General features: G+C 37.8%; 3 protein-coding genes and 1 non-coding gene across 5 annotated transcripts; 1 reads left to right on the top strand and 3 right to left on the bottom strand.

The window, feature by feature from the left end:
• Positions 1 to 6,552: 6,552 nt before the first annotated feature.
• Positions 6,553 to 8,599, bottom strand: rpl18a (ribosomal protein L18a). Its single transcript, XM_073865798.1, has 5 exons — positions 8,576 to 8,599; positions 7,621 to 7,800; positions 7,316 to 7,448; positions 6,961 to 7,070; positions 6,553 to 6,700 (listed from the first exon to the last, which is right to left on the bottom strand). Exons 1-5 carry the CDS (start codon positions 8,591 to 8,593, stop codon positions 6,608 to 6,610), a joined length of 534 nt encoding a protein of 177 aa, XP_073721899.1. The 5' UTR covers positions 8,594 to 8,599; the 3' UTR covers positions 6,553 to 6,607.
• LOC129432855 (small nucleolar RNA SNORA68) lies at positions 7,142 to 7,273 on the bottom strand. Its single transcript, XR_008640314.1, has one exon. It is a non-coding gene; the product is annotated as a small nucleolar RNA SNORA68 (small nucleolar RNA).
• A 428-nt stretch (positions 8,600 to 9,027) lies between the features above and the next one.
• Positions 9,028 to 10,449, top strand: dynlt1b (dynein light chain Tctex-type 1b). The gene is made up of 5 exons (XM_055190529.2): positions 9,028 to 9,140; positions 9,478 to 9,519; positions 9,606 to 9,729; positions 9,813 to 9,890; positions 10,191 to 10,449. The coding sequence occupies exons 1-5, from the start codon at positions 9,075 to 9,077 to the stop codon at positions 10,259 to 10,261; spliced, it is 381 nt and encodes a 126-aa protein (XP_055046504.2). The 5' UTR covers positions 9,028 to 9,074; the 3' UTR covers positions 10,262 to 10,449.
• Positions 10,440 to 24,014, bottom strand: tmem181 (transmembrane protein 181). Of its 2 annotated transcripts, none has more exons than XM_055190525.2 (17): positions 23,752 to 24,014; positions 22,527 to 22,630; positions 19,695 to 19,756; positions 17,567 to 17,654; positions 17,298 to 17,419; positions 17,078 to 17,206; positions 16,717 to 16,797; positions 16,504 to 16,603; positions 16,295 to 16,425; positions 16,124 to 16,215; positions 15,974 to 16,031; positions 15,798 to 15,900; positions 15,668 to 15,719; positions 14,997 to 15,079; positions 12,806 to 12,895; positions 12,011 to 12,077; positions 10,440 to 11,921 (listed from the first exon to the last, which is right to left on the bottom strand). In XM_055190525.2, the coding sequence occupies exons 1-17, from the start codon at positions 23,877 to 23,879 to the stop codon at positions 11,837 to 11,839; spliced, it is 1,575 nt and encodes a 524-aa protein (XP_055046500.1). In that variant the 5' UTR covers positions 23,880 to 24,014; the 3' UTR covers positions 10,440 to 11,836. The 2 variants fall into 2 exon arrangements, with proteins under 2 accessions (XP_055046500.1, XP_055046501.1); XM_055190526.2 differs by lacking the exon at positions 23,752 to 24,014 and adding an exon at positions 23,159 to 23,317.
• Positions 24,015 to 25,601: the final 1,587 nt, after the last annotated feature.

Below are 25,601 nucleotides of genomic sequence, written 5' to 3' on the forward strand. Positions count from 1 at the left end.
AGCTCTCAGCGGAAGAATGTACGGGTGTGAGGCGTTTTGAAAAATAGGTCCACAAGTTTACAACGAATGCTAAAACACCTGTTGGAGAGATCTTTTGCAGCGATTTTTGTGTGAGCATATCAGTGAACACCCCTGACCACTCGGTAAGCCTCACGTCCCCGCAAACAAAAGTTCAATGCACTCTAAAAAGGATTGTTCCAGTGCACCTATACAGCCATTGTAGAGGTGTGAGGTGATAAAACAAACACCCAAAAATTCTCGGGGCAGCCGCATATGTCCAAATTTCAGTCAAAGCCGTTCTATTTCATCATAAACAATCTGAAAACAGGGCTTTAAGTTTAAAATACCGAACTTGTCCTTTAATTGTTTTCCTGATTTTCTCTCTGTTGAAATGTGTGTGTGAGGGCAGGCTCACTGTGTCTCAATAACATTATACTTGAAGTGTTTGCTTGGATCAACTGTTGAAGCACACAAGCGCACTGGGAGGTTTTTTAACTGCACATCCTGTGAAACGCTCTTTCTGTCTCCTGAATGTGGGAACTTAAAGTTCAATCAATCACATGAGCGCCCGCGGGCCTCAGGTAATGTGTGAGAAAACCACCATATTGCTATGTACACGTGTGCTTTCTCTCCTTTCAAGATCGTTTACCGGTATAATCATAAAAAATCATACTAACCCACAGGTTCCCCCAAAGTACTCATATGACTTTTTTTGAGGACATGAAATAAGATTTAAGTGTGAAATAGACAGAAATGCATAAAGTATAGCTGCAAGAAAAAGTATGTGAACCCCAGTGATTTGGCATAAAATGTGATTTGATCCTCATCTAGGTCATAACAATAGACAAACACAATGTGCATAAACTGACAACACACAAATAATTTGAGTTTCTTGTGTTGTTTTTGAAAACACTCACTAAACATTCACAGTGCTGGAGGAAAATGTAAGTCAGGGTTCCCACACCTTAGTTCAAGGATCTTTCAAGGTCCAATATCCTCAAATTCATACTAAATGTGGGGACACATTTCAAGTGAGAGCAAGGTTACATCGTGTTACCTTTTATGATACATTGTTTAAGTTCCCTTTCGAGGGAACTCGCGCTGCATCACTGCGGTGACACTTTGGGGACGTAAGTGTGTCTGAATGTGTATATCAAATTCAACCAATGGTGAGGTTTAATGACAAAGACAGGGTGATGTGGAAGCCAGGATGTATATCGCTATCTGAAATATTGACAAAGACGGCGTTACAGGGACGCAGTAAGTATGGCAAGGGAGACGCAGCGTCTCATTCCCTTCTCAGGAAGCAACAGTTACATACGTAACCCGAGACGTTTTCATGTGTGAAACACAACTATGCAAAAAAGCATTTTGGTATGAATCAACATTCGCATAAGCATTTAAAGTGAACAGTTTAGCACGTGTGCTTAAAAAGTCCAGAATTTTTATGATATTATTCTACACTACAAAGGAAATAACCTTATTACATAAAATAGATTCAAGCACTTTCAATGACCTCTATCTATGTATGTATATTTCCAAAAATCTCACAGGGCCTTGAATTTTTTACCCAAATTCACAAACTTTCAAGGATTTCAAGAACCCGTGGGAACCCTGGTAAATGAACCCATAGACTAATTACTTTAATGAAAGCTAATTTGTGTCAGTGGACTGGAGTCCAATTAATAAAATGAGTTTAAAGGTGTGATTTAGTGCAACTTTGACTGATATAAAGACACTCAAACATTTTAACATTGCTGTCCTTAAGAAGTATCAGCTCTTATGCACCATGCCTCACAAAAGATATCCGATCAAGAGTTGTTGCACTCCATAAGGCTGAAAAGGGATACAAAACCATCTCAAAAGGTTACGACATCCATCAGTCGACAGTTAGACAAATTGTCTATAAATGCAGACAGTTTAATACTGTAGCTACCCGTCCTAGAAGTGGGCGCACAGTCAAGATGACTCCTAACAGTACGTTCACAACCGCCGCAAGTGAGAGCGTCAAAAAACGCTTTGGCTGCCCTGCCAACGATGGTATAGAAAAGTAGTGGACGCTCTGATGCGCGAATGCATTCTCTGGACTACTCTCAAGTAGAGGTTTCCGCCTTCCAATTGGTTGCCGCCGAACCGCGTCATAACTCATTACCATAAAGTTGAGCTGATTTCAACTCTCCTAGATGCTCACACTGTCCATGACGCACCGCTGCTCGCCGGAGCTTGCCAGCGGCTCTCATTGAAAATGAATGACTTCCGGACACTTTGGTCCTGTTCCAAATGGCACACTCCGGACTTGTAGTTCTCCTCAGAGTCCACACTTTGATGACTTCATGTAGTGCAAACTTCGCAAGGACTTATGGGTTGGTAAAGTGCACAAAGCCTGCTGCAGTGCGCGCTTCGCCAAAGGCCGCATCAAGGGGGCACTGATGAGCACACTTCGAAATGTAAAAATGACAGATGGGACACGGACTGGTAGACTACACGAGAATGCACAATTTAAGGCCACGAGACCAAAGTCCACATGAAGTGCGTCATTTGGGACAGGGCCATAGACGCTCTCGCCAGTGGCGGTGTGAACGCAAAGTATAGGTACATTCACATTATAAGCGACTTTGTCGCTGTGTGTCGCTCGTCTCTTTCAAAAGAGGCATTTCTAAATCTGGTTGTCATAAACAAATGAGTACCGTCCACTCCAGTAACTGACAAGAGACGGATAATGTGAACTCCACTGCTTCATTCTCATTGGTAGTCGCACCTGAAAGTCGCTCATAATTTGCATAAAGTTAAACATTTCTCAACTTTGTCGCGCGACTGGACACACCCCATCCAGTCACCAATGGTCACTGTCGCTCATGTTGCCAGAAGTTGCCAAGCTTCAATTGAAATAAATGAGATCTCGTCGCTTTGCTACTGCTAGTCTGAATGCAGCTTAAGGCACAATGCAGAATACTCAAAGAAGTAAAGAAGAACCCACGAGTATCAGTTAAAGGCTTGAAGACATCATTGGAACTGGCACACATCTATGTTCATGAGTCTACCATACGTAAGTCTTTAAACAGGCACAGTGTCTATGGCAGAACATCACGGAGGAAGCAGCTGTTCTCCCGAAAATCATTGCTGTGAGCCTGACGATTGCAAAAGAGCACACTGGCAAACACCAGCGGTATTGGGAAAATATTTTATGGACTGATGAAACAAAAGTTGAATTGTTCGGGAAGAATACTAAGGGCACAGCTTAACAACATCAAAACATCATCCCAACAGTAAAGTATAGTGGAAAACATCATGATTTGGGCATGTTTGCTCCCTTAGGGCCAGGACCACTTGCCATCATCGAGGGGAAAATGGATTCCCAAGTTTAACAAAATATTCTGGATAATGTCAGGGTGGCTGTCCACCAGCTGAAGCTTAAGATAAACAAAATGCACCATTTGTAGTGGCCCAGTCAAAGCCCAGACCTTAACCTCATAGAAATTACCTCAAGAGAGCGGTTCACACCAGATATCCTACAAATGTGTCTGAATTGAAGTGGTTTTGTAAGCGGGAATGGGAAAAAAATTCCTTCTGAATGATGTGCGGGCCTGATTCAGAACTATTGAAAGCGTTTGCTTGAAGTAATGGCTGTCAAAGGAGGTTCAACAAGCTATTAAATCCAAGGGTTCACTTACATTTTCCTCCAGCACTGTGAATGTTTAATGAGTGTTTTCAAAAAAAGACACAAGAAACTACAATTATTTGTGTTTGTGTTGTCGGCTTATTCACATTGTGTTTGTCTATTGTTGTAACCTAGATAAGGATCAGATCACATTTTATGGCAAATCACGAAAACCAGTTAATTCCTAGGGGTTCACATACGTTGCCACTGTAAATACTATGTGTAGTATGCAGTATGCTCACTCATATCTTTATAAAAACCCACATGTATGTTTTCTGCAAACGTTCCTCAGTCAACATTGCAGATGTGGTGTCTGCTCAGACTCATGATGTGACTGGACAACATCACTTTCCTCCTCAAACACACACAGGCTTCTGAGACGCAGCCTACCTGCCGGTAAACCCTTTAAACCGAGAGCTTTTATGCGCTGTGGAATATGTGGCTTGAGGTTTGGGTGTTCGCCCCCTGCCCGTGCCGGTTCCTGGAAAGTGGCATCCCAGGGGGAAATCAACACACAGCTTCACTCCAACCCCAAGAACAGTAAACCTGCCACCCAAAAAGCCCACAAATTTACCCCACATGAAATCACCCCGACAGGGCGACGCTCAAACCGTCGTCCAGAGTCACAGCTGAGAGAGGTGCTTGTACCTGCTGCTGCAGGTCACAGGTGTGTGATCCACTGTGACACCTGTGAACACAAACACACACACAAGTGTCACTAAACAAAACCTGAAACAAAAACCGTCATGACGTCAACTTGCCCTCATAAATGTTTTATTTTACCTTCATTACTTCACATTGGGGACCGATAAAGAGATTTGGTCCTGAATAAGCTCCATGTGGCCACCTAGCAATAAACCTAATATTTCACCACGTCCAAAAGATTTGATTAAAGACCAAAAAAACTTCTCAACACATTAAAAAACACTTAAGACCTTAGCAACTGCATAGCAACCACCCACAGCACCCTTACGTTATGGCTACTCAAGCATTACTTCCAATTTATGTAAATGTTACTCGTTTTTGCTTATAACTTCCCTGAATATAGTGCATGTTTGACAGCGTTATAGGGTCAAACTATCTTTCCTGATATTTTATTTCTTAATATTGTTTCTCATCAGACAGATGTTAAAGGTTCAACTCTGCACAATCTGCGTCCTTAAAAATTTATCAGTCTGCGTTTACTAATTGTTGTCACGTGACCTCGTGGGGTTACACGTATGACAGAGAGTCGCCAAATTACAATCTCTGATATTAATTAATTATTATTTAAATTATATGAAGACAGTGTTTAACTTTTTGTCCGTCCCATCAGTTGAAAGAAAAGGATTAAAGAAAATAACATTTTATCTGACGTTGTTATCAAGAGGATTTCGATTAGTGGTCAAAAAGTGCCACCTCGTGGCATAGAGTGAGAAACGCAGCTTCCAGTTAACACGTTTTCGGAAACATCTGATTGAACATTAGAACCGTCATTTTGAAGTTATGTGTAAAGGGCTAAACTGTTTATAACAAACATCAACTAATAATATTAAAAACTAAAAGCGACCCATTAATAAATAAAAAAGGGCCGTAAAATCTTCTATCTGACGTCATTTCTTAATGTAAAACCTCTTGATGATGCGAAGAGCTACGAAACTACTATAAATCTTCATTATTGCTTATAGATTATTCAGATTAAAACAGTATTAAAACCATTTTTACAGCAACATGTCATATTTCACCACGTCCAAAAGATTTGATTAAAGACCAAAACGTTTTCCTAACGTTATTTTTTTAAGGTTTGTTTTTTGCGTTTGGTTAGCCAGGAAAGTTTTCTTTACAAAAATAGAACGTTATTTTATGTCAGTTTAACGTTCCCCTTACGTTATGATAACGTTATTCTAACGTCCGGAGAACATAATTTTTAGGTTAGTTTAACGTTTCCCTACGTATTTTTTAGGTTAGTGTAACATTTTTCTAACGTTACGGTAACGCAAGAATAACATTATTTTTAGGTTAGTTTAACGTTTCCCTACGTATTTTTTAGGTTAGTTTAACATTTTTCTAACATTACGGTAATGTAAGAATAACGTTATTTTTAGGTTAGTTTAACGCTTCCCTACGTTATTTTTAGGTTAGTTTAACGTTTTTCTAATGTTATTCTAACGTTACAAAATTGTAAAGTTATGGTAATGTAAACTAACCTAAAAAATAACATTCTACTTCGGTAAAGACAACTTTCCTGGCTAACCAAAAACAAACCTTAAAACAATAACGGGAACCAAAAACTAACGTTAGGGTAACGTTCGGTGTTTGCTGGGAACTGCTAAAATATATCGATAAAAATTAAGTTTTTGATTTTCAAGTTTTGATTTTGATTCAATAAATTAACAAAATATGTAGATGTACAAAAAATAAAATGCCCAATTAAAATATAAATAACATGCTGCTGGACTGATGTGTTTGCACCACTGTGTTGACATGTGAAGTGTAGCCTATTGCAACACTTAAGATGATGTTCAATAAATGCATGCTTTTAAAGTCACAAACCGGGTTTTAAAAAAAACCACGACAGCGATTATGATTTTGCCCATAATCGAGCAGCCCTAATCTGCTGAACACATAGTCATAAAGATGAAGCACGTTTTCAAGACACTAAGATTTTCATCATTTACACAAATCAAATTTTTCCAAAATTTTCAACTCAAAATTCTCATTACTGTAACACATCAGGCCCATTCAGTTTTGAACATCTCAGCGTGATTGTTTTTGGATGTGACACTATCTCAAGGTTCCATGAAGACTTCAAGTACCTTCTGACTCCATCTTTACCGTCCACACTACATCACTTATAGAACTCTATAGAGGGATTGCATTGATTTTAAATGTTGAAAAGCAAAGTCAAAACCAAGTTGTTTTTTTTCACTTTGTTTATTCGCCAGTAACATGACAAGACAAATATGCACTTTAAAAGAAAGTGTTTGGTCTCTTGGTGGTGAAGCGGGGCTTGTGCTGGCGACGCAGGACCCTGTGAGGGAGAGGGAACTTGATCTTGGAGTCCTAAAAAGACAAATATTACAACATTAAAATACTTACTTTACACAACTCATCAAATTAAACAGAAGACCATAAAATTGCCTAGAATATATATATTCATAAATAGATGTGTTTGTAAACCAATTTACATTAAAGCAGACGTGTTCTTGATCTTTGTGACAAACTTATTGTATTAATAAGAAACTCGTGTGTGAATGTGTATCTGAATCTCAGGGCACCAACATGTGATGATCAATGAAGATGTTTTGAACATGTACACTCACATGGAACTGTTTGATGGCTGGTCTGCGACATTTGTTGGCTGCGATCACCTGCACCTTCATGATCTGGATGGAGTGAGCGCGGGCACGATGCCGGGCACCCATGTCACGATCTGTAGGAAACACAAAAAGCATGAGTAAAAGCATGGAGACGCACAAGGATTCAGGGTAAAACCGAAGTGTGACATGTAGCACCTTGAATTCACTTTCAATGGCACATAAAACAGCCGGTGAAAGGCGACAAGGTTCAATTTTACTTTGCGCACACATAGCAAGGTCATAACTTGAGGAAATGACCTTTGGGTTTGTGTGCAGGTGTATCAGCATCATCGTGAAAGATGTTTAGGCATAAACTCACGATAGCACTGAGTGACGGCTCCAGATGTGGTCAGGTCTCTGTACTCGCGGTACATGTTATGGGTTCCACTACGGGAGTCATAACGCAGCCAGATGCCGAAGTTTTTCACCTTGAGAGGGGTTTTCTCATGAACCTGTGCATGAAACACAAGGCAACATTCAATAAAGTAGAGAACAAGGCATGTCGTCACCAAATCTGAGAGAAACTACACACAGTAAAAGGGTAACAAAGCATAAAAAATTCTTTATAGCAGTATAAAATTCAATGATCCTCATGTTTACTGAAAACACATCGTGTTCATGAACCAGGCCACAGTAGACGGTCTCTCCTGAAGCTTTCTTCATCTTCCTCAGCTGGGAGACGAAGTACCAGAAGCGAGACTTGGCCACCACATGATTAGGTGCAAAAATCCTCATGCGGTACAGAGGAGGTGCAGGATTTTTAGCAGAGGGCAACAGACGCCCAACAACTTTATATTCCCGAAGCTGCAAAAGAATAATAAAAACATTAAGAAAACATTCAACACAAATTACTTTCCCTTGATAAAACAAACTCACTAGTTAACCTAGAAAAGTTTGACTAGTTGGTTGAGATGTTTTTGATTTAAGACTAAACTTAGGCACTGACATTATTTTTTGATAATTATCTTGTAATACTTTTGTCGTCTGTTGATAACTGTTCTCTTCTGCAGCTGTCTTACCAGGTCACTCTTCCCCATCACAAGACATTTAAACCCATTAAATAAAGTTAAGCATTTGACTAGCATTAACTAAAGCACTAACATGCAAAATAAATGTAAACAAAATATTAAAGAGCGTTATTTTTTGGTTTTGCTGCATTTGAGCGCTACTTTATTATTTCTTTAACACGTTAAATTATTAGATACATCATGGATTTATCCCGGGCCTGCGGACGCATGCGCTATCATACAAACTGTTTGTTTAAAACATCATATAGATAAGCAGCTCAGTAAAATAGTAAGTCATAAGAAGACGTGCTAAATAAAACGTGTATAAAAGCGATGAGAACGAGATCCTTGTGTGTGTATGTGTTCACTGATGAGCACATGGACTCGATATTTCAGCCGCCATGTTCCTCACTCCGCTACACTGAACAATTAAAACCAAATCTACCGCTCTGAGACGCAAAAACAAGATATAAACTCAATGGTATAAATAGCTGGGCGTCTACCGCGTGTATTTGGGTTATAACGGCAAGGTTTAAGCGCATAAGTGGTGATTTTTAAAGGGTTTTACGTACGGTGCCAGACGCCTTCATGGTGTCTCTCGCTGACGGCCACTGTGAAAGAGGAAGCAACAGGGCGGAGAATCCTGACGTCAATCCTCTTCCGAGGGGAGGGCCTTAGAGGGGCCATTTTCATTGGTGCTTCAGAGCGATCAATCATGTTGCGATTATAAGCGCCGCGCTGAGACAAAAGTACAAAAAAGCTGCATTTAAATATTTGTAATAAATTGTTGTTTTGTTTGAAAATAAAATCTCAATGTACATTTATTTTATAGTTATTCTAAAATAATTTTAGGTTATACTTAACCTCCCAAAAATATTCCAAACTCTCCTCTAACATAAATGTTTGTTTACTGTTAAAGTTATAAGTAGGATCCTCTGGCATTGGTATGAATGTAATCCTATAATTAATATTATATGTTTTATGTATTTTTATATATACATTTTTTTTACATGTTTGTCATCAGTGGAGATCGCGGGTTGTGACGCAAGAAGCCGATGATTCGCGGTTTCCATGACAACCACAGAGGCTTCTACGTGCACAACAGAAAAAAACATGGATGATTGTAGTGTAGAAGAGGTAAATACGATCATGTTTTTAATATATAAACATCGCTAGAATTAAAAATGCATTATTTAAACGCTTATTTGTTTACTTTCGTCTTAGTTTTTTATGTAAAGCTAGTTGGCTAACAGCTGCTAACTGCTAGCCTGAACATAAATTAACAGTTCTATTTTAGATGTAGTGCCCTTACACACAGTAACGTACGTTAAGTAAGTTACTGTGACGGTTACTATTTGATTTTACTTTGCTAATATAGTGATGTACCAGAATGTAATTTAATAGCGAAGATATAAACAGATCAGTCTCTCCATCAGCAGTGAGATTTATGTTTATCTTTTCTGGTTTCTTCCAGACAGCCTTTGTGGTGGATGAAGTGAGCAGTATTGTTAAAGAGGTGTGTTCATTCATTTTAATTCATATATTTATCTATAATGACATTAGCTAAAGCATTTGGTAATAATTCTCATATTGTTTTTCTAGTCTATTGAAGGAGCCATTGGGGGAAACATCTATCAGCAGAACCGTGTGAGTATGTGGACCTCAAATGTAGTGGAGCAGTGCCTGAGCCAACTCAGTAAACTTGGCAAACCTTTCAAATATATTGGTAAGTATCTTTCTTATTTTGCTTACTGTTATACTGTCAAATAATAAGACATGGGGAGTTTATTCTGTACATCTGTCTGTCAGTGACCTGTATTATAATACAAAAGAACGGAGCGGGATTGCAGTCTGCATCCTCGTGTTTCTGGGATAACACTACGGATGGTAAGGAAAAACCACACCAATTATATTCATGTTTAAACACAATCTGTACGTATCTGAAAGCTGGTACATCCCGGCCAGCTGCAGGCTAGATTTGATTTAAACACACTTAATGCACAAGCTTGAGACATCACTGAGACAGAGTATGTCTGAAAGTCATTGGATGATCTTTTAATAAAATAAAAGCACTTTTTAGGTACAGTATCATTCATGTCTATAGCACAGACAAGTTAGTAATGCTAAAGGTTAAATAAATTCAGTTTATTTGATCAAACGAGTAATGTGTTTGTGTTTAATCTACAGGGAGCTGCACCGTCCGATGGGAAAATAAATCCATTTACTGCATTGTCAGTGTGTTTGGACTTGCCATTTAAGCTGAACTACACTGCCAGACAAGTCGACTCGTAACAAACACTGCTTCATGTCCTTACATTTCTATAAAATCAAACTGCCATTTGTCGTGTCAGACGTCTTACTGTACTACATTTTCAGTATTTTTTCAGTATATGCTCTGTGTAACCCCCTTCACATACAATACAATAAAAACACAAATTCCTGTAAAGACCCAGTCTCAAAATGTATTTAGTTTTTATACAACATTCTTTTAAACATGACAACAGTGCAGTTAAAGGAAAGCTCCTCTCCTTAATGTTTGTTTTTAAAAAGATTTGGAGTGAGCTTATTAGGTCAACACGGCTTGAAAATGATGTCACGTACAAAAAAGGCACAAACAAACTTCTGGACTCATGATGAGTAATAACAGGAATGACACTTGACAAATAACATGCTGTCAACTAAAACAAATGACTGATGCAGGGATGTTTCATATCTAGCAGCTCATTTCAAGACGGATATGACATTGTGCAAAGAATAAATCAAACATTGTTCATCTTCAAACATGAAACAAGTGTACAATACCAATATAAAGTACCATACTACAGTTTACAAGCACCTGTGTAACACACAAACACACACAGGTGCTGTACAGACCTCCAAACATCATGTTAAGAGAATGAAGTGAACAGTGATTAAAAACTGAAAATCAATTTGACATTGAACTGTGAAGGGTCAAAATCAATCTGCTTTCCTAACTACACAAGACCCTGGAAGTTCTTATATTGCACCTGTACATCCTCTCATTCACAACACAAAGTGTCCAGCGACACACATTCACAGGCACATCAGATTAAAAAAATAATAATATTATGGAGAAAAGTGAGGGAAAAAAACAAAATAATGGAATGTAAATTGTGATATGAAGATGTAATACTTTCATTCAAAAAGTCTTATTTAAACGTCTAGGTCAGATTCAACCCCCAAAACAGAAACTATATTATACATAAAGAAAATGTTTTGGTTGTGTTAAGATAATTTACATTCTGATATTCTCTGTAATACGAAGAAGAAATAATTATTTACTTTGTATATATTTTGTACCAAATTTAATGGATTTTATAAAAACAGAAGACATTTATTAAGGGGAAATTGAAAATAATTGGCACAAAAATGAACACTATTTTCTTTATGGAAAACAGCTGATTTTGTACGGTAAAAACGTGACCTGCAAAACATTCGCGCATACGCTGGTTTAACAAAGTCCCCATAGATATTCAGTATTTACATCAGCTGTATAATACAAATCTGCACACTGTACATAGGCACCAATGTATAACCAATCACAAAACTTAAGGACAAATGATTGAATCGCTCATCATCTACAAAAGATCTCGTCGGCGCTGCTTTAACTGGAGTGACATCCAAAAAAACACATGACTTTTATCTTTAAAAATATATAGGCATATATATTTACACATACAGTAGTATATAATGACACTGATATTATTTTAACGAGTCTATATACATGCCAAAAGAAAACTGATGTTAAATATACATGACAGAAGCTGACCAATCAAAAGTCCAGTTCCACTCTCCTCCAATCAGGTGTCAGATCAGTCACTATCGCTCTCATCCCGGTATTTGGCAGCCGCTTTGATGGCACGGCCATTTTGAAGAGGCATTTCTTCATAATCGCTCCTTAAAAAAAATATCACCAGAAAAGATCATTTTCAATCATTTTAAGAACTAGTAACAGATAACAGATTTAAAGCAATGACATAACCTACCCATAAATGACCTCATCATCAGAGTCATTAAGCATTGAGAAAGCAGGATTGTCTTTCAGTTGGGAATCTGGGATAGAAGAGTCAGAATGTTGTTGTATGATATAACAATTTTTATACAGATGCTAGGACACATTTCTCAATACTTAGGTCACTTTTGCAAAACTCTTCACACAGTTCTCCTAACCAACTTTTAGCTTGGCAAAGCAGTTTCACATTCAAAATGCACTACAACTACCAAAACACTTTATTCAGGTCTCAAACTTAACTCATTCTTTCAGAACACTAGCAAAGGTTGACAGCCAAAAAACACACTTTGTCACCCACAAAACAATGACCTAAACAACATAGAGCATTATACAATGTTTTCTTGTGTAAAACAAGGACACATCTCTGTTTATAATTCACTGCAATATGTTGCGTAATTCCAATTGTCCGATAGTTTTTATAGCGTTTAATTTTAAGTTATAATGTTTAATGTTATTGTTTTGAACATAAGTTTAACAGTTTTGAAAACAGTATGTAAGCATGTGCAAATTGGCCTGTACGTACAAAGAGTTTTGGCAGTTGTTGTGTCTGAGTGAGAAAAGAATTCATGAAATTTAAGAGATGTAGTTATTGAATGCATTTTGTGCCAAAACAATGATCATTGATCCTCAGTTTATACCACATAGACTTTTGTTGTGCTCGCTGTGTGAAGTTTTGCAAAAAGACCTAACTATTGAGAAATGTGTCCTAGTGTCTGTAAAAAACTGTAATGATGAGGATAAAACTGTTTGTCTTTGCAGATAAACTCACCATACAGAGCGTTTTTGGAGGGTGAATAGACAAACGCTAACGTGTAGAGATAAAAGTTGAGAAGGCCGTAGAAGGACAGGAATTCAGCTGGTAGAAAAAATAGTTAAGGAAAAGCACTGATAGAGCGGGTAAAACTGAAAATCTACATGAGACTCAATGTACATAGCAAATTTACACCTTCATAATTAATTTACATTAAAGTTCCCATAAAAATCTAAATGGACAAGTATTATATTTTTTATGTAATAATATAAATAAACTTATTTGGGTTGCTTGGGTCATTTTTTATTGTACCCTCATCAACTTTAATCAAAATCTGAAAATGCACTTCTGGCCCCTTGTGGTGAACTTTCTCTTGGGCAGGGCATCTAGTAACCCCGCCTAGGGTGACCAGATGAGTCCCGAAATCTAAGCTGCTGTCCCGAATCCCGAATTCTGCTCTAATTGTCCCGAAAATTATACTGAAGCAAAATCTTAATCCCGAATCCTGCTCTAATTTCCCCGAAAATTATACTGATGCAAAATCTTGAGTAGTTATTGTCTGATAAAACATGAGCAAGGAGTTTGAGTCATCCTGCAGCCAGCCCCCGCCGGCTTCTCATTGGCTGCAGCCTCTTTGTTTTTTATATAGGCTGTAGGCGCGCATTAAGATAAAGCACGGGACGGGAGTGCTGGCCGCAGTTAAAACCTCTGCTGGCGTCGAGCCTCCACAACCTCGGTAGGCTATAGCTCAAGTGTGAATTTAAAGTTGTATTGTTTCTATTAATTTATCTAATTTGTCTATATGCACAAAGACACTATGAGCTTTTTGTCCTCTTTTTGTTTTATAGAGTAGATTAAGAGAGTGAAAGTTGCAGCAGCCGAGAGGTCAGTTGAAAGAGCAGGTAGTGACAGTCAGTCACGTGAAGGAGTCAGATTGGTCGAGGGCGAGGCACTGTGTTAAAAAAAACTACATCTATAAGTATTATATAAATGTATATGCATATGTACTTATATTAATAAAAATATGATTGGTTCAGTAACTTCAGTTTGAAATTCATTGTCTTTTATAAGTACATTAAATAAAGAAAACTATTGGATGATATAACTATTATTGTATGAAGTATAATACTTCTATAGCCTACTTATTATATACATTTATTTATATGCATATTTACTTATTAATATGATTGGTCCAGTTTCAAATTCATTATCTTTTATTATTAAATAAAAGAAATAAATTAAACTATTATTGGATGATCCGCAAACAGACCAGCCCCCCCCCCCCTCCCCGTGACGTCTGCCCAACCGTGACCCGAATTTCAGTCAATCTCATCTGGTCACCCTAACCCCAACCCTTCCAACTGTCAGTGAATAAAACACCTACTTTTCTATAGCCAATCAATTCACAGTGGACAACTTAAGCCACACCCGCTATTTTTTCCACAGTCCACATTTCAAAAATAATCTCGTAGTGATTGCACTCAGAAAAAGCATTACTGAATCAAATATATTTTGCCATTCAAATTTCCATAACCTTTTAAGGCCTTGTAATTAAACTGGGGAAATAATTCCCTAATATTTCCAGTTTATGACAGTGACAGCTCTGGCAGCTCTTTTTATTTAAACCAGGAATGCATAAAATGTATGTAGTAACTCTTCATTTCAGTTACAGGTATTAACTCTTTCCCCACCAGCGTATCTTTTTTAAAGTTGCCAGCCAGCAACAGCTTTTTTAAGATTTTCACAAAAGTTTAATGCCTTCCAAAAAATGTTCTTCTTTAAATATCTAACAATATATAAAAAAACGGTTTCATCCTATCTTCTTTTGTTCTCTTTTTGTCACCTCTCAAATATGGGTAGGTTTCTTCAAAAACACAACATTTTGAGATAATTGCATTTTTGTGAAGGATTTTGATAGAGATCAGATTCAGAGCGATGATCATAAAATATACACAAGTTCTTACTGTTTGCCAAGGGGTTGCTTCTGGGTTTTATAAGCTGGGTAAGAGCATCAACTGGTGGATTATAGCGTAAATACGGATTGCCGGAAAAACCCGTCATTGGCAGGAAAACGTTTTCTTTTAATTGACGCGTTAACTCGTCAATGGCGGGAAAGAGTTAAAAAACAGTTTTCAGGTATTTACAAATGTAAAATAATGATAATTTTTGCAGGCGTGTGGGAGTCTCTTTAAGTTGAATAAAAGGATATAATTCTGGTAGTGAGTGGAGAGTTCAGCAACAAAGTTGTCCTGCAAGGCCCTGGAGCCGAATCTCAAGTACAATATAACCATACTGAAGAGAAGAAGAAGAGCAGATTTATCACTATTGTGTACAGAGACTCAGAGTTCATAGAAAGAAATAAACAGTACAAGACTTCATACAAGCTCTGTTTCAAAAGCTAGACAGTAAAGGGCTCATTATAGTCGTGCGTAGGTCCTATGGCGTAGGTTACGTGAGGTTTTCATTTATACTTTTGCGTCGCCGTGTGCGTAGACATGCAAACACACATGCAGACCGCTGGTAGGCAGTATCCACGCGTGTTACCACAGTAGCAGTGCGACCGTCAATGAAGAAGCAGCTTGGCAAGTTTACCCACAAATGAAGAACAGTTAAATCACTCCTCAACTTGGTCCATCCTTGTTCTCACCGTCGCAAAGGGAAATACCTATGACACAGTTTTTTTAACTGACGGAAGAGGTTCTAGTGGACCAAACACAGCGCTTGCGGTCCGCGTAGAACTGACGCGCTGTTAAAAATTTGTCGAGGTGCACGGATAACCTACGTCATAAACCTTATGCACAACTATAAATTGCACTTAAGGCATCATAGATGAACGTCACATATGATGGCTGTTCATAAAGCGAGGATATATATGTTTACCTAATCATCAACACAACTAAAGTCAGTGCTGTCAGAAACTTCAGACGCAAATCTAAGAAAAATAAACAAAGAAAAGAATCATGAAAACTGCATATTAATGTTAAAATGATTCCTCATAGTGTAGCTTTACCTGTGTATGGCATATTCTTCAGTTCTGAGCACGCTCGAACCACCAGAAACACCAGATACAACACATACAAACCAACCAACAGCAAGAAGAAGATCTTCATGCCCTGCATGGACAACAAACCAGTGAATGAATGACTGATTACACTTCATCTGAGATCACTGTGGAGAAAAACTCACCTGGAAGTTCTGGATGTCCACTTTGTACTGATATGTTGGATCCTGCAACTCATTCACCCTGCAGATGTTTGAGAAAAATTTGATCTCATCTGACCGAACACCATTAAAAACTGCTTTAAAAAAGTCAAAAGTTTCATGTGGACGTCTTACGTTTGCCAGATTCCCAGCGTGACGGCCGACAGCCAGAGCAACCCGACCATCACCAACTTGGGCACGTAGAACGTCCAGAACTTCCTCTCTCCCTGAACGTGAAACACACATCAACTGTACTGTACAGCAATTTAAAAACCCATTAAAGTGAAACAGCTGACCTCTTCTCACCTGCACCCTGATGCCATGATACACACACAGCCAGAAGAGAAGCAGAGCGCACAGGAACGTCGCCTGGAAGAAAGCGTCCAGCGTTCCGGGAAACCAGCTGTTCATCAGAAAAGACAGCGGGAAGAAGGGATCTACGCGGAGCAAACGCAGACGTGAGTGAAGGTGAGGACGTTTTGGTGGAGATGAGGAGGTTCAGTTGACAGACTCACCGTTATACAAGAGGAGAAGAGGGAGAAGAATAGACATCCACTTCTGTTCGATGCCCCAATCCCTCATGGAAAACTTCCTCAAAGAGTGAGCGAACATACACTACACAAACACACAAAAACACATCTACTGCACAGTGTCTTCCAACGGTTCACTTCATTACTACTAAAGCTAGATTTAATACACATGTTAAAAGGTTCAGGCCTGTAACTTACAGTCACTATGAAGGTCATCACAACAAACACAAACCGGAACCAGATTTCCACCTGAGAGAACGTGGCGTTGTACATCTTTAACTGTTTATGGGCCGAAGAAAGAGAAACACACTGAAGGTCATTCATGCGTCACTACAGATAAACTTAACTTTATTATGATCAATGTTCAGTCCAATAACTGACTAGTTGATAGAAGATAGACACTCATGAGTTTTTGTGAATTATTAAAAAGAAATGAATTATTTAACGCTGTATTTAGTTTTTACTTATGACAGGTGCCTGATGAACATCACCGGTAAATACAGGCCTTCCTCGAGACTGGTCAACTAGTCAAAAAGTAGTTTTGTACATCTCTACTCACCACAAATGTGACATTTTTTATATCGTCCTTCAGATCATCCAGACCTCTGAAGCTGATGTTAATATGGTACTGTGTGTAGTTCAGATAACCCAGATGTAGCACAATGATCTCATCACAGATCTGCTGATTCTGTCTCACATACACACACAGACAGACGTATGAAGATCCAAAGGAGAAACTAAACAACACCACAGAAAGATGACAGCAGAAATGAACTCACGGCAGTACAGTGAAGACTTCGGTTTTTATTGTGTACGTTATCACTAATGCGCATCACGCTTGCATCCTGCATTACGCCCTGCAACTCCACATTCATCCCGAAATTCTTCCAGAAATCTCCAACTGCAGACAAGTTTACACAAGCAGTGAGTTTCACAGACCATATAATAATTGTTACTAGTATACTGTAATGACAGCTTGTAAAGGCACTAAACTTTTGATCTTTTGATATGGACTGAGGAGGATGATGAAGTGATTTGTGAGTCTTACCATTGTTCTGAACCTCAATGACTGAGGTGAGCCAGAGCTGTTGGTTGTAGTTGGAGAGCGGCTGAGATTTGATCTGAAATGGGCCCGTCTGAAGAAAACAACAAATATCAGAGGTTAAAGAGCAGTGAGGTTTTACTGTTACTATTAATTTGTCACACTGTAGGACTGATAAAAACTAATAACTAATCGTGTGCAGTTTGTAAAGGACACAAGATTTTTGATCTTGAAGGGGCTTTTACTGATCTTGAAGTGTTCTGTCTAAGGAAGTTTGTCAATAAGGTAAAAAAACTAATTCTTAGAGATGAAAATAATGTTATGGTTTAAATCCCTAAGCCTAATCCTTCTGTTTTATTTTCACTTTTTTATTAAATTTTTTTTTTGATCACATGCATAAGCTTCAGCTTCCTTACTAATTTATTGTAGAACTTAAAAAAAAAAAAAAAATGAGTCAGATAAAAATTGGAACGTTTAACTTAAATGGAGCTAGAAATGTCCGTAAAAGGATGATGTTGTATGAGTTTATAAGTCAGAAGTCTGCTGACGTAATGTTTCTACAGGAAACACACAGTGACAAAATAAATGAAGTAGACTGGAAAAGAGAACTTTTTCTTAGTCACAAATCCTCTATTAGTGGAGGCGTTGCAATTTTATTTTCCAAAAATCTGACTCCAGTTTCTTGAGTCCGCTACGCGTCGGGTGGTTTCGCCTCTACGTCGTGCACTAAAACCCTTTAATGCATGGCTAGCCGTGGATTATCCCTTACATAATGCACACCCACAGTGTAACTCAACTTTGCATCGTGTCACATTACCAACTTGGGTGTGCATTATTTTTTTAAATAATTTAACGGCCCGTCATCAATTATTCCTTACGTATTACATTACCCATCTGCATCATAAAGTGCGTTAATGTGAACTCTTTCATATTGCGTTTACACCAGCCGCGGTAGAGTCGGCAAAAATGCGCTATTCGTGAAATTCTAGTCATTCGAGACATTGACGTGGAAATTCGCGTCATGGGAGGGGCTTCTGCTGAGACTTCACTCGCTTCCTGTAATCACGTCACTACTACAGCAAGGTCCTGATTGGTTAACGCGGCGTGGAAATCAGCGAAGTTAAAATTTTTCAATTCACGCATTTCCCACGGCAACGCTCAATTTGCGTGTTCTGCGCCATTCGCGCCGCAGGATCCCTAATCGTGTCTTTGCACTGACTTAACATGTAAATCACCTGCGCTTGCCGCCTCTACCGCGGCTGGTGTAAACGCACGGTCAGAACGTTTCATTATTTTGAACTGGAGTGATGAATGTCAAATTGAATTTGTGTTTTTACATCCAAATTTAGAAACTTAAAGGACAAGTTCGGTATTTTACACTTAAAGCCCTGTTTTCAGATTGTTTATGATGAAATAGAACGGTTTTGACTGAAATTTCGACATTTGCGGCTGCCCCGAGAATTTTTGGGTGTTTGTGTTTCAGCTCCTACCTTTACAATGCGTTTAATGGTGCACTGGAACAATCCTTTCTAAAATGCATTAAACTTTCGTTTACAAAGACGTGAAACTTATCGAGTGGTCAGGGGTGTTCAATGATAACCGGCTTTCTCACGATTTTGTCCATTTGCGCATGTCTCCGTGTGTGAAAGATAAATGTCAGACGCGGAAGTAAGCGCAAAGTAACGCATAAAAGTCTCTGCTCGACTAAAGCAGTTGGCAGGGAAACTGCGAAAATAAAAACTGATGTTATATTTGAAGATAAATTCGTTTTTAACATTTTTGCCAAAACATGTTTATTATTATGTTATCGTGTTATTATTTTGCTTTATGGTGCTACTTAGCTGTATTTTTTAAGTTATGAAGGTTTAAATTAAAACAAACCAACTGCAGTTGAATTGATATTAATTGGAATGCACAAGTTATCTCGTTTTGCAACAAAACTTCATTTACAGGTTCTGGAGACACGAAAAGAGATAAAACAATATAGCTTAAGACAGATATATTGTCAGCTTTTTTATTGACTATTATGTACTATATGCGATGAATCACATGCAAATTATTGTGCATTAAAACACATATTTCTATTAAGGACTGAAGTTAAATGTGTGTATTCGGGCATTGATGTGGATCTGACCTTTGACCCATTAACAGTGATGATCAAACCGTTGTAGTAATTCTCACTTATGATCTTTGGCCCTGTAAAAAAGAAAAAATGTGCAAGTTAAAACTGAAAACAAACTATGCAAAGAAAAACAAGTTTCAATAAAAGCTAGAATTTAAATAGTTAAATTTGTTTTAATCTCATTGTTATCCTTTACTCTGTTCTGCTGAAGTCTCAGGTGTAAAGTTACTGAAACACACAATCGGCTGAACTTAAGTCTGCTCTTACAATCTTTCATTATTCCTCTAGGGTGCACTTCCAAAGTTAGTAGGTTTTTTTCTATACGTGTGCATTTGTCGAATACACTATCAAAAAACCTTACAGTGAATTTAAAGGGACAATAAGTAGAATTAACCCCCATCTAGTGGTAAAATTGTATTTTTGCATTCAAACGAATAGTGCTCTCTAGCGCCTCGCTTTTCCAAATGCGTGTTGCAACTACGGTAGCCGTCATGTACTCACTGATCTCCTTGTGCGTTTCAGCTAGTTCACATGTTCTGAATAAAATCGCGTTGGTAGGCTATTGCTTTTTGTCCCTCTCTGCTATTATAGTTTATCAATACGGCGGAACGACATGGAAGCCTCCTTAGATTTACCCGTTCAATGTAAGTAAAGAGGAGAAATTCTAAGCTTACAAAAAAGTCAGATCACTGGCAGAGGTCATTTGACACCAACGAGGACATATTTATAAATAAAGACATTGATTTTGATTAATAAAACAATTAAAACCCTACTTACTGTCCCTTTAAGCTCTGCTTCTCAACACATGGGTGATTATATAACTGCTGGTACATTTGGTGTCCAGGTACAAGTTATTTTTTCAGCTATTTTCAAATGTTTATATTTCAAATTATTTTAATAGTTTGCTTCTCATTGTCATGGATCACAAAATGCTACATGTCATAAAACTATAGTGATAGACCGATATATCAGCCGGCTGAATGTTTTAATAAGGCATGTTTGTTAAAACTAGTTATATTTCCTAATTAAACTAAGCTCTAGTCCTAATTTAAGAAAATTCCTGTCCGGGAAACCGCCTAAGTAAAGTGCTAGAAATCAATATCCTTTGCTGATAGTTCCTCATCATTGTGGAGAGTGCAGTTCATGGTACCATAGCACCCTCACCTGTTTTTACTATTTGTTAAATATAGCTTTTTTTAAGTTAAATAAATGTTACCTTTTTAAAATCGAGACATTTGACAATGTAACATTTGGCATCATCATTGTGTCATTTTTATGATGTAAATTGAGTGAGCAAAAGCAGTATCGGCGACAAATATCGGCTCAAGAAAATTGGCAGCCTGTATCGGTCATCGGCTAAGGTTGATGAAAAAAAATCAGTATCGGCACTGAAAAATCCATATCGGTCGATCCCTATAAAACTATATAATTTTCTGTAAAAAATTCAATAAATGATTTCCTAACATTGTCTGAATTAGTCAGTGTCAATTCTGTTACCGGTCGTCAAACTCTGTTAACAATGTAGAGTAACAGTGTTGACAGTCATGTATCAGAACTGACAGACAAAAACAGAGAATCTCTCTCTCTCTCTCTTACACACACACACACACACACACACACACACACACACACACAGTCTCTCTCTCTCTCTCTCTCTCTCTCTCAAACTGTTGGGATCAGACTGAACTGATCAGAGGTTTTGTTAAAAAATCTAGTTTAGCTGTTGGTTTCTGACGCTAGCGTTCAACAAAAGGATCTTCAGACAGAAACAGTTCTTATCAATCACATTTCTACATTTCTTTTATCATGGCTATGCAGCCAATGTTTGTAAAGACCCAGTTGAGTTTGAAAATCTCTTTCTGGACTTTGAAGTCGCCAGGAAAACGGAAATAGCGATTGTCTTATTTTCCCTGTGTTGATGTATATCCGAGTGAAACGGCTTCTGAAATGAATAAAAGGAAGGGCTGGACTTTTAAGTTTTTGTCGTACAATTGAGAGTTGATTGGATCGTTTGAAGTTGGGTCTTGTTGCTAATTGCCGCAATCTTTTCCCGGACCCTGAACAGGAAAGATTGTTTTATGGAGTGGATTTGTGTTTTGATTAACAATTATGAAGGCCCGTAAATTTTGAATTTTTAAAGTTACAATATGCTGTCACAATACGATTAACTCTTTACATTTAAAGGAAAACAACACCGTTTGTCAACATTTTACCATGTTCCTACCTCAACTTAGACAAATAAATACATACCTTTCTTTTTTTCAATGCGTTCACTTAATCTTTGTACAGCTGAATGTGTTAGCATTTAGCCTAGCCCCATTCATTCCTTAGGATCCAACCAGGGATGAATTTAGAAGCCACCAAACACTTCCATGTTTTCCATATTTAAAGACTGTTACATGAGTAGTTACACGAGTAAGTATGGTGCCACAAAATAAAACGTGGGGATTTTTAAGCAGATAAAAAATGAGAACTATCTCGTATGGAGGAAGAGCACTTACTTTGCAGCGCTTCGGCCTTGGCGCGCAGTAACATCATCACTCCTGACTACTCCCCTCTCGCGCAAACAACCGTCAATATTACTGCGCCTGAGGTCGAAGTGCTGCAAACTAAGTGCTCTTCCGCCATAGAGGTAAGAACATAGTAAAATATTAAAAAACTGTGGGGTTTTCCTTTAAAAAGTTAAATGTGATTCCTCATGACCTCACAGGTCTTTACACTGATTGACTGAATGATTCACTGTCATACAAAAAATGGTTAAGGACCATGAGCAGGTGAATGCTGGGATACGTAGCTGCGGTTCCTGAATGAACTCAGTGTCTGAGGAGAAACCAGAGATCTTACCCGTCACACCAATGAGAGCAGAGACGGCAAAACAGAAGAAGAAAAACACAAAAACCAGAACAAAGTGCCTCTTAGAGAGCGTGTAGAGACGCATGGGAGCCAACCTACAATATAAAGAGATCAGACATCAGATCAGACACCGTTATATTACATTACTGTGTTTGGCTTTATGAGAAAACACTTAACAACTAGGTTAATACTTAACAAGCGGTGTTATTTAATTTTTTTTAGTAAATTAGACAAACTATGATCACATTCTGAGGCGTCAGCTGATATTTAAATTGCATCACGAGGAACAAACACCTTTCAATAAACATAGAGTGACCTATAACAAACACTTCAACATGAGTCTGAAAACACACACCCACACGCATCGGAAATGTATTGTGCAAAGCCCACAACACACACATTGTTCACAAATGATAACTATACACATGCTGCCTAAAACTGCATTTACAGTAAATCAAAAAATAAACATTCACTGTAAATACAGTGCTAAATAATCGCACGTGCGCGCGCGTCAGGTAAACATCTGGTCAAAGGCCATAAAACGCGCGTTCATAACGCAGATTTTAAACGCTTCGTTTACGTCCGCGTACACGTGAGCTCGCACTTGACTTCCACACACTTACTTGTCCATCGCGTTTATTTTATTCCATCGGCGAAGCGATTAATTTAGTTATTTTCGTTTCTTTGGCGGTGCACATCCGCACACATCAACCCGGACCTGTCGCTGACGTCACCTCGGCTGTCCAGCCCACTCCGGCTCACGTGATCTCCCCTGCAGTGCGCATGCGGCGTCGGCTCTTTATTAATTTATAATATGAAATCAAAGCGTTAGCGTTTCTTAATAAAAAGAAGCGACGCGTTTTTGGTACTTCAGAGAACTGCATCATGAAACGTATGCGCTTTTATACATGCAGCAATGAAGAGATGCTGCCCTTTCGTGTACGTGACATTTCACGCAAATATAATGCGTTTTATTGTAATAACAATATATTGACGATGGCTTTTATGATCACCGACACGTGTATCAATAAATGCACCTGTGAATTTGAACACCGTAATGCACCATATGTGTAATAAAATACACAGTTCGAACAACTGGTACAAAACATCATGTTCAGCAAACTCAAAAGATTAAAACACCCTAATTTACACCATAAATGTATGTTTGTAGTGTGTTCATGTCCTGTGTCTATTAACGAATGACATATTCCTTTACCTGTAGAATCGGTCGTTTTTGTATGGTGTTAGATCTTCCTTCAGTTCATTACAGGCCTCTTGTATTCTCTTACAGAAATGTTTCATCTCGTTGAGTAATGGGTTCTCAAAGCTATCCGCCCGCTCCATGTCTGCTGGTGAAAATGGCGTGTGATGCTCTCTATTGAGTGGAAATGCAGATGAAGCTCTTTAATTGTGCGGGTTAGAGGAGAGCTGCTGATGCCAAGCATAGGAGGAGATGCGCAGATCACGTGATCGGCCTTCAGCACCACGGACAGGTCTCAGTGATACTGTACACCCTGCCTTTCAAATATTACGGTCTCTTTATCAACTCAAAACATAACAAAAATGTCATGAACAACCAAAGAATGGGGACGTCAACAACTTCAAATGGCATCGAGAGTCCACGTGGGCCTCGTTATATACATGGGTCATTCTACAGAAAAGGTGGAATTCGGGTGATGGAAATAAACTTCTTTCAACATACCCAAAACTTCTTTAATAGCATTAATTAACTTGTCAAATCTATGAATCCGCAAAACGGGGAGCTTAATCTATTTTTAACTTTTTAATTCATTTTAATAAAGAATCCATGAGTCATTTATTTGTCATTGGTGTTACCTGTGATTTAACATTAATGTTGATACTAAATATTTTTTCTCATTACAGCTTGTGTATTTAGTTAAAGGTTGAGCAGAGGAATGATAACAGCAAAAAATATATATTGATTATTAATATTTGTTTAATTAAATTCTTCATCTTTACCCAGCATTATATCCCATCAACAATGTCTTACATCCCATATCAACAACAAAATATTACTAGAAAGTACAAGAAAATACATTCATAACACCAAAACTTGGTTTAACACCATTGACACAATGTAACACCAATTAGAATATAAGAATAGATAATGAATATGATAAAACTTACAAACTTATATAACATTTTCCATCTTGTTTTGTTTTTATGCTTTTATGTTGGTCAGTTAAAGGAATAGTGCTTAGGAAGTACTCATTAGAGAAGAAACACTAATGACGATAACACCAATGATGGTAACACCAATGACAATTTACAGAAAAAAATTACTATTTTAACAAAATGGCTGCCATTAGCCATGTGCTATTTCATCAGAGATGTAACAATCACATACTTATTCAGTATAATCTATTTTTATGTAAAGATCTCAACACTCCCAGCTATAAAAAGAGTAACACTAATGCCATCCAAAACATCTTATCTCAAAATTCTTAGATATATCATGATATTTTAGACAAATAAGGTAAGACATCTCAAAAACCTTTTGCCTTCCTCCACTGCACTTCTTTCACTGACCTCTTGACCCATGAAAAACTTCAAAGAGCTGACGCATTGTTTCAAAATAAAAGTGCTTTGGGTAGGGTAACACCAATCACATAAATTTGGGGACAAATATTTATTTGATATTATTCATATTAATAGTGTATTTTTACCATTTCAGTGTTATAGAAAATTCATACAGGGTTAAAGGTAAATGTAAATTAGATTTGTTCGATAAAAAAACATGGTTTTAAATAATAAGTACACAGTTCAACTTCCATGTATGACCGAAGAGACAGGGCAATTTTCAGGACCAGACATTGAAAAAAAGTTAAAAAAAAAGAAAATTAAATAAATAAACTCTCATAATTTTAAGGACAGCCTATATTTATTAAATATATATCATTATGGGATTATTGGGTCAAATTAAATGATAAAGGGGTCTGCAAAAGCAAGGGACAAGCATTTCAACCTTTTTCGTAGTGTTTGTTTTGTTTGTCCTCTCTGCAGCATGGTATGCAAACGGCTCAATAATGTAGACTCAACTGAGAA

Source organism: Misgurnus anguillicaudatus, chromosome 1, assembly GCF_027580225.2.
Source record: "Misgurnus anguillicaudatus chromosome 1, ASM2758022v2, whole genome shotgun sequence".
NCBI lineage: Eukaryota > Metazoa > Chordata > Actinopteri > Cypriniformes > Cobitidae > Misgurnus > Misgurnus anguillicaudatus.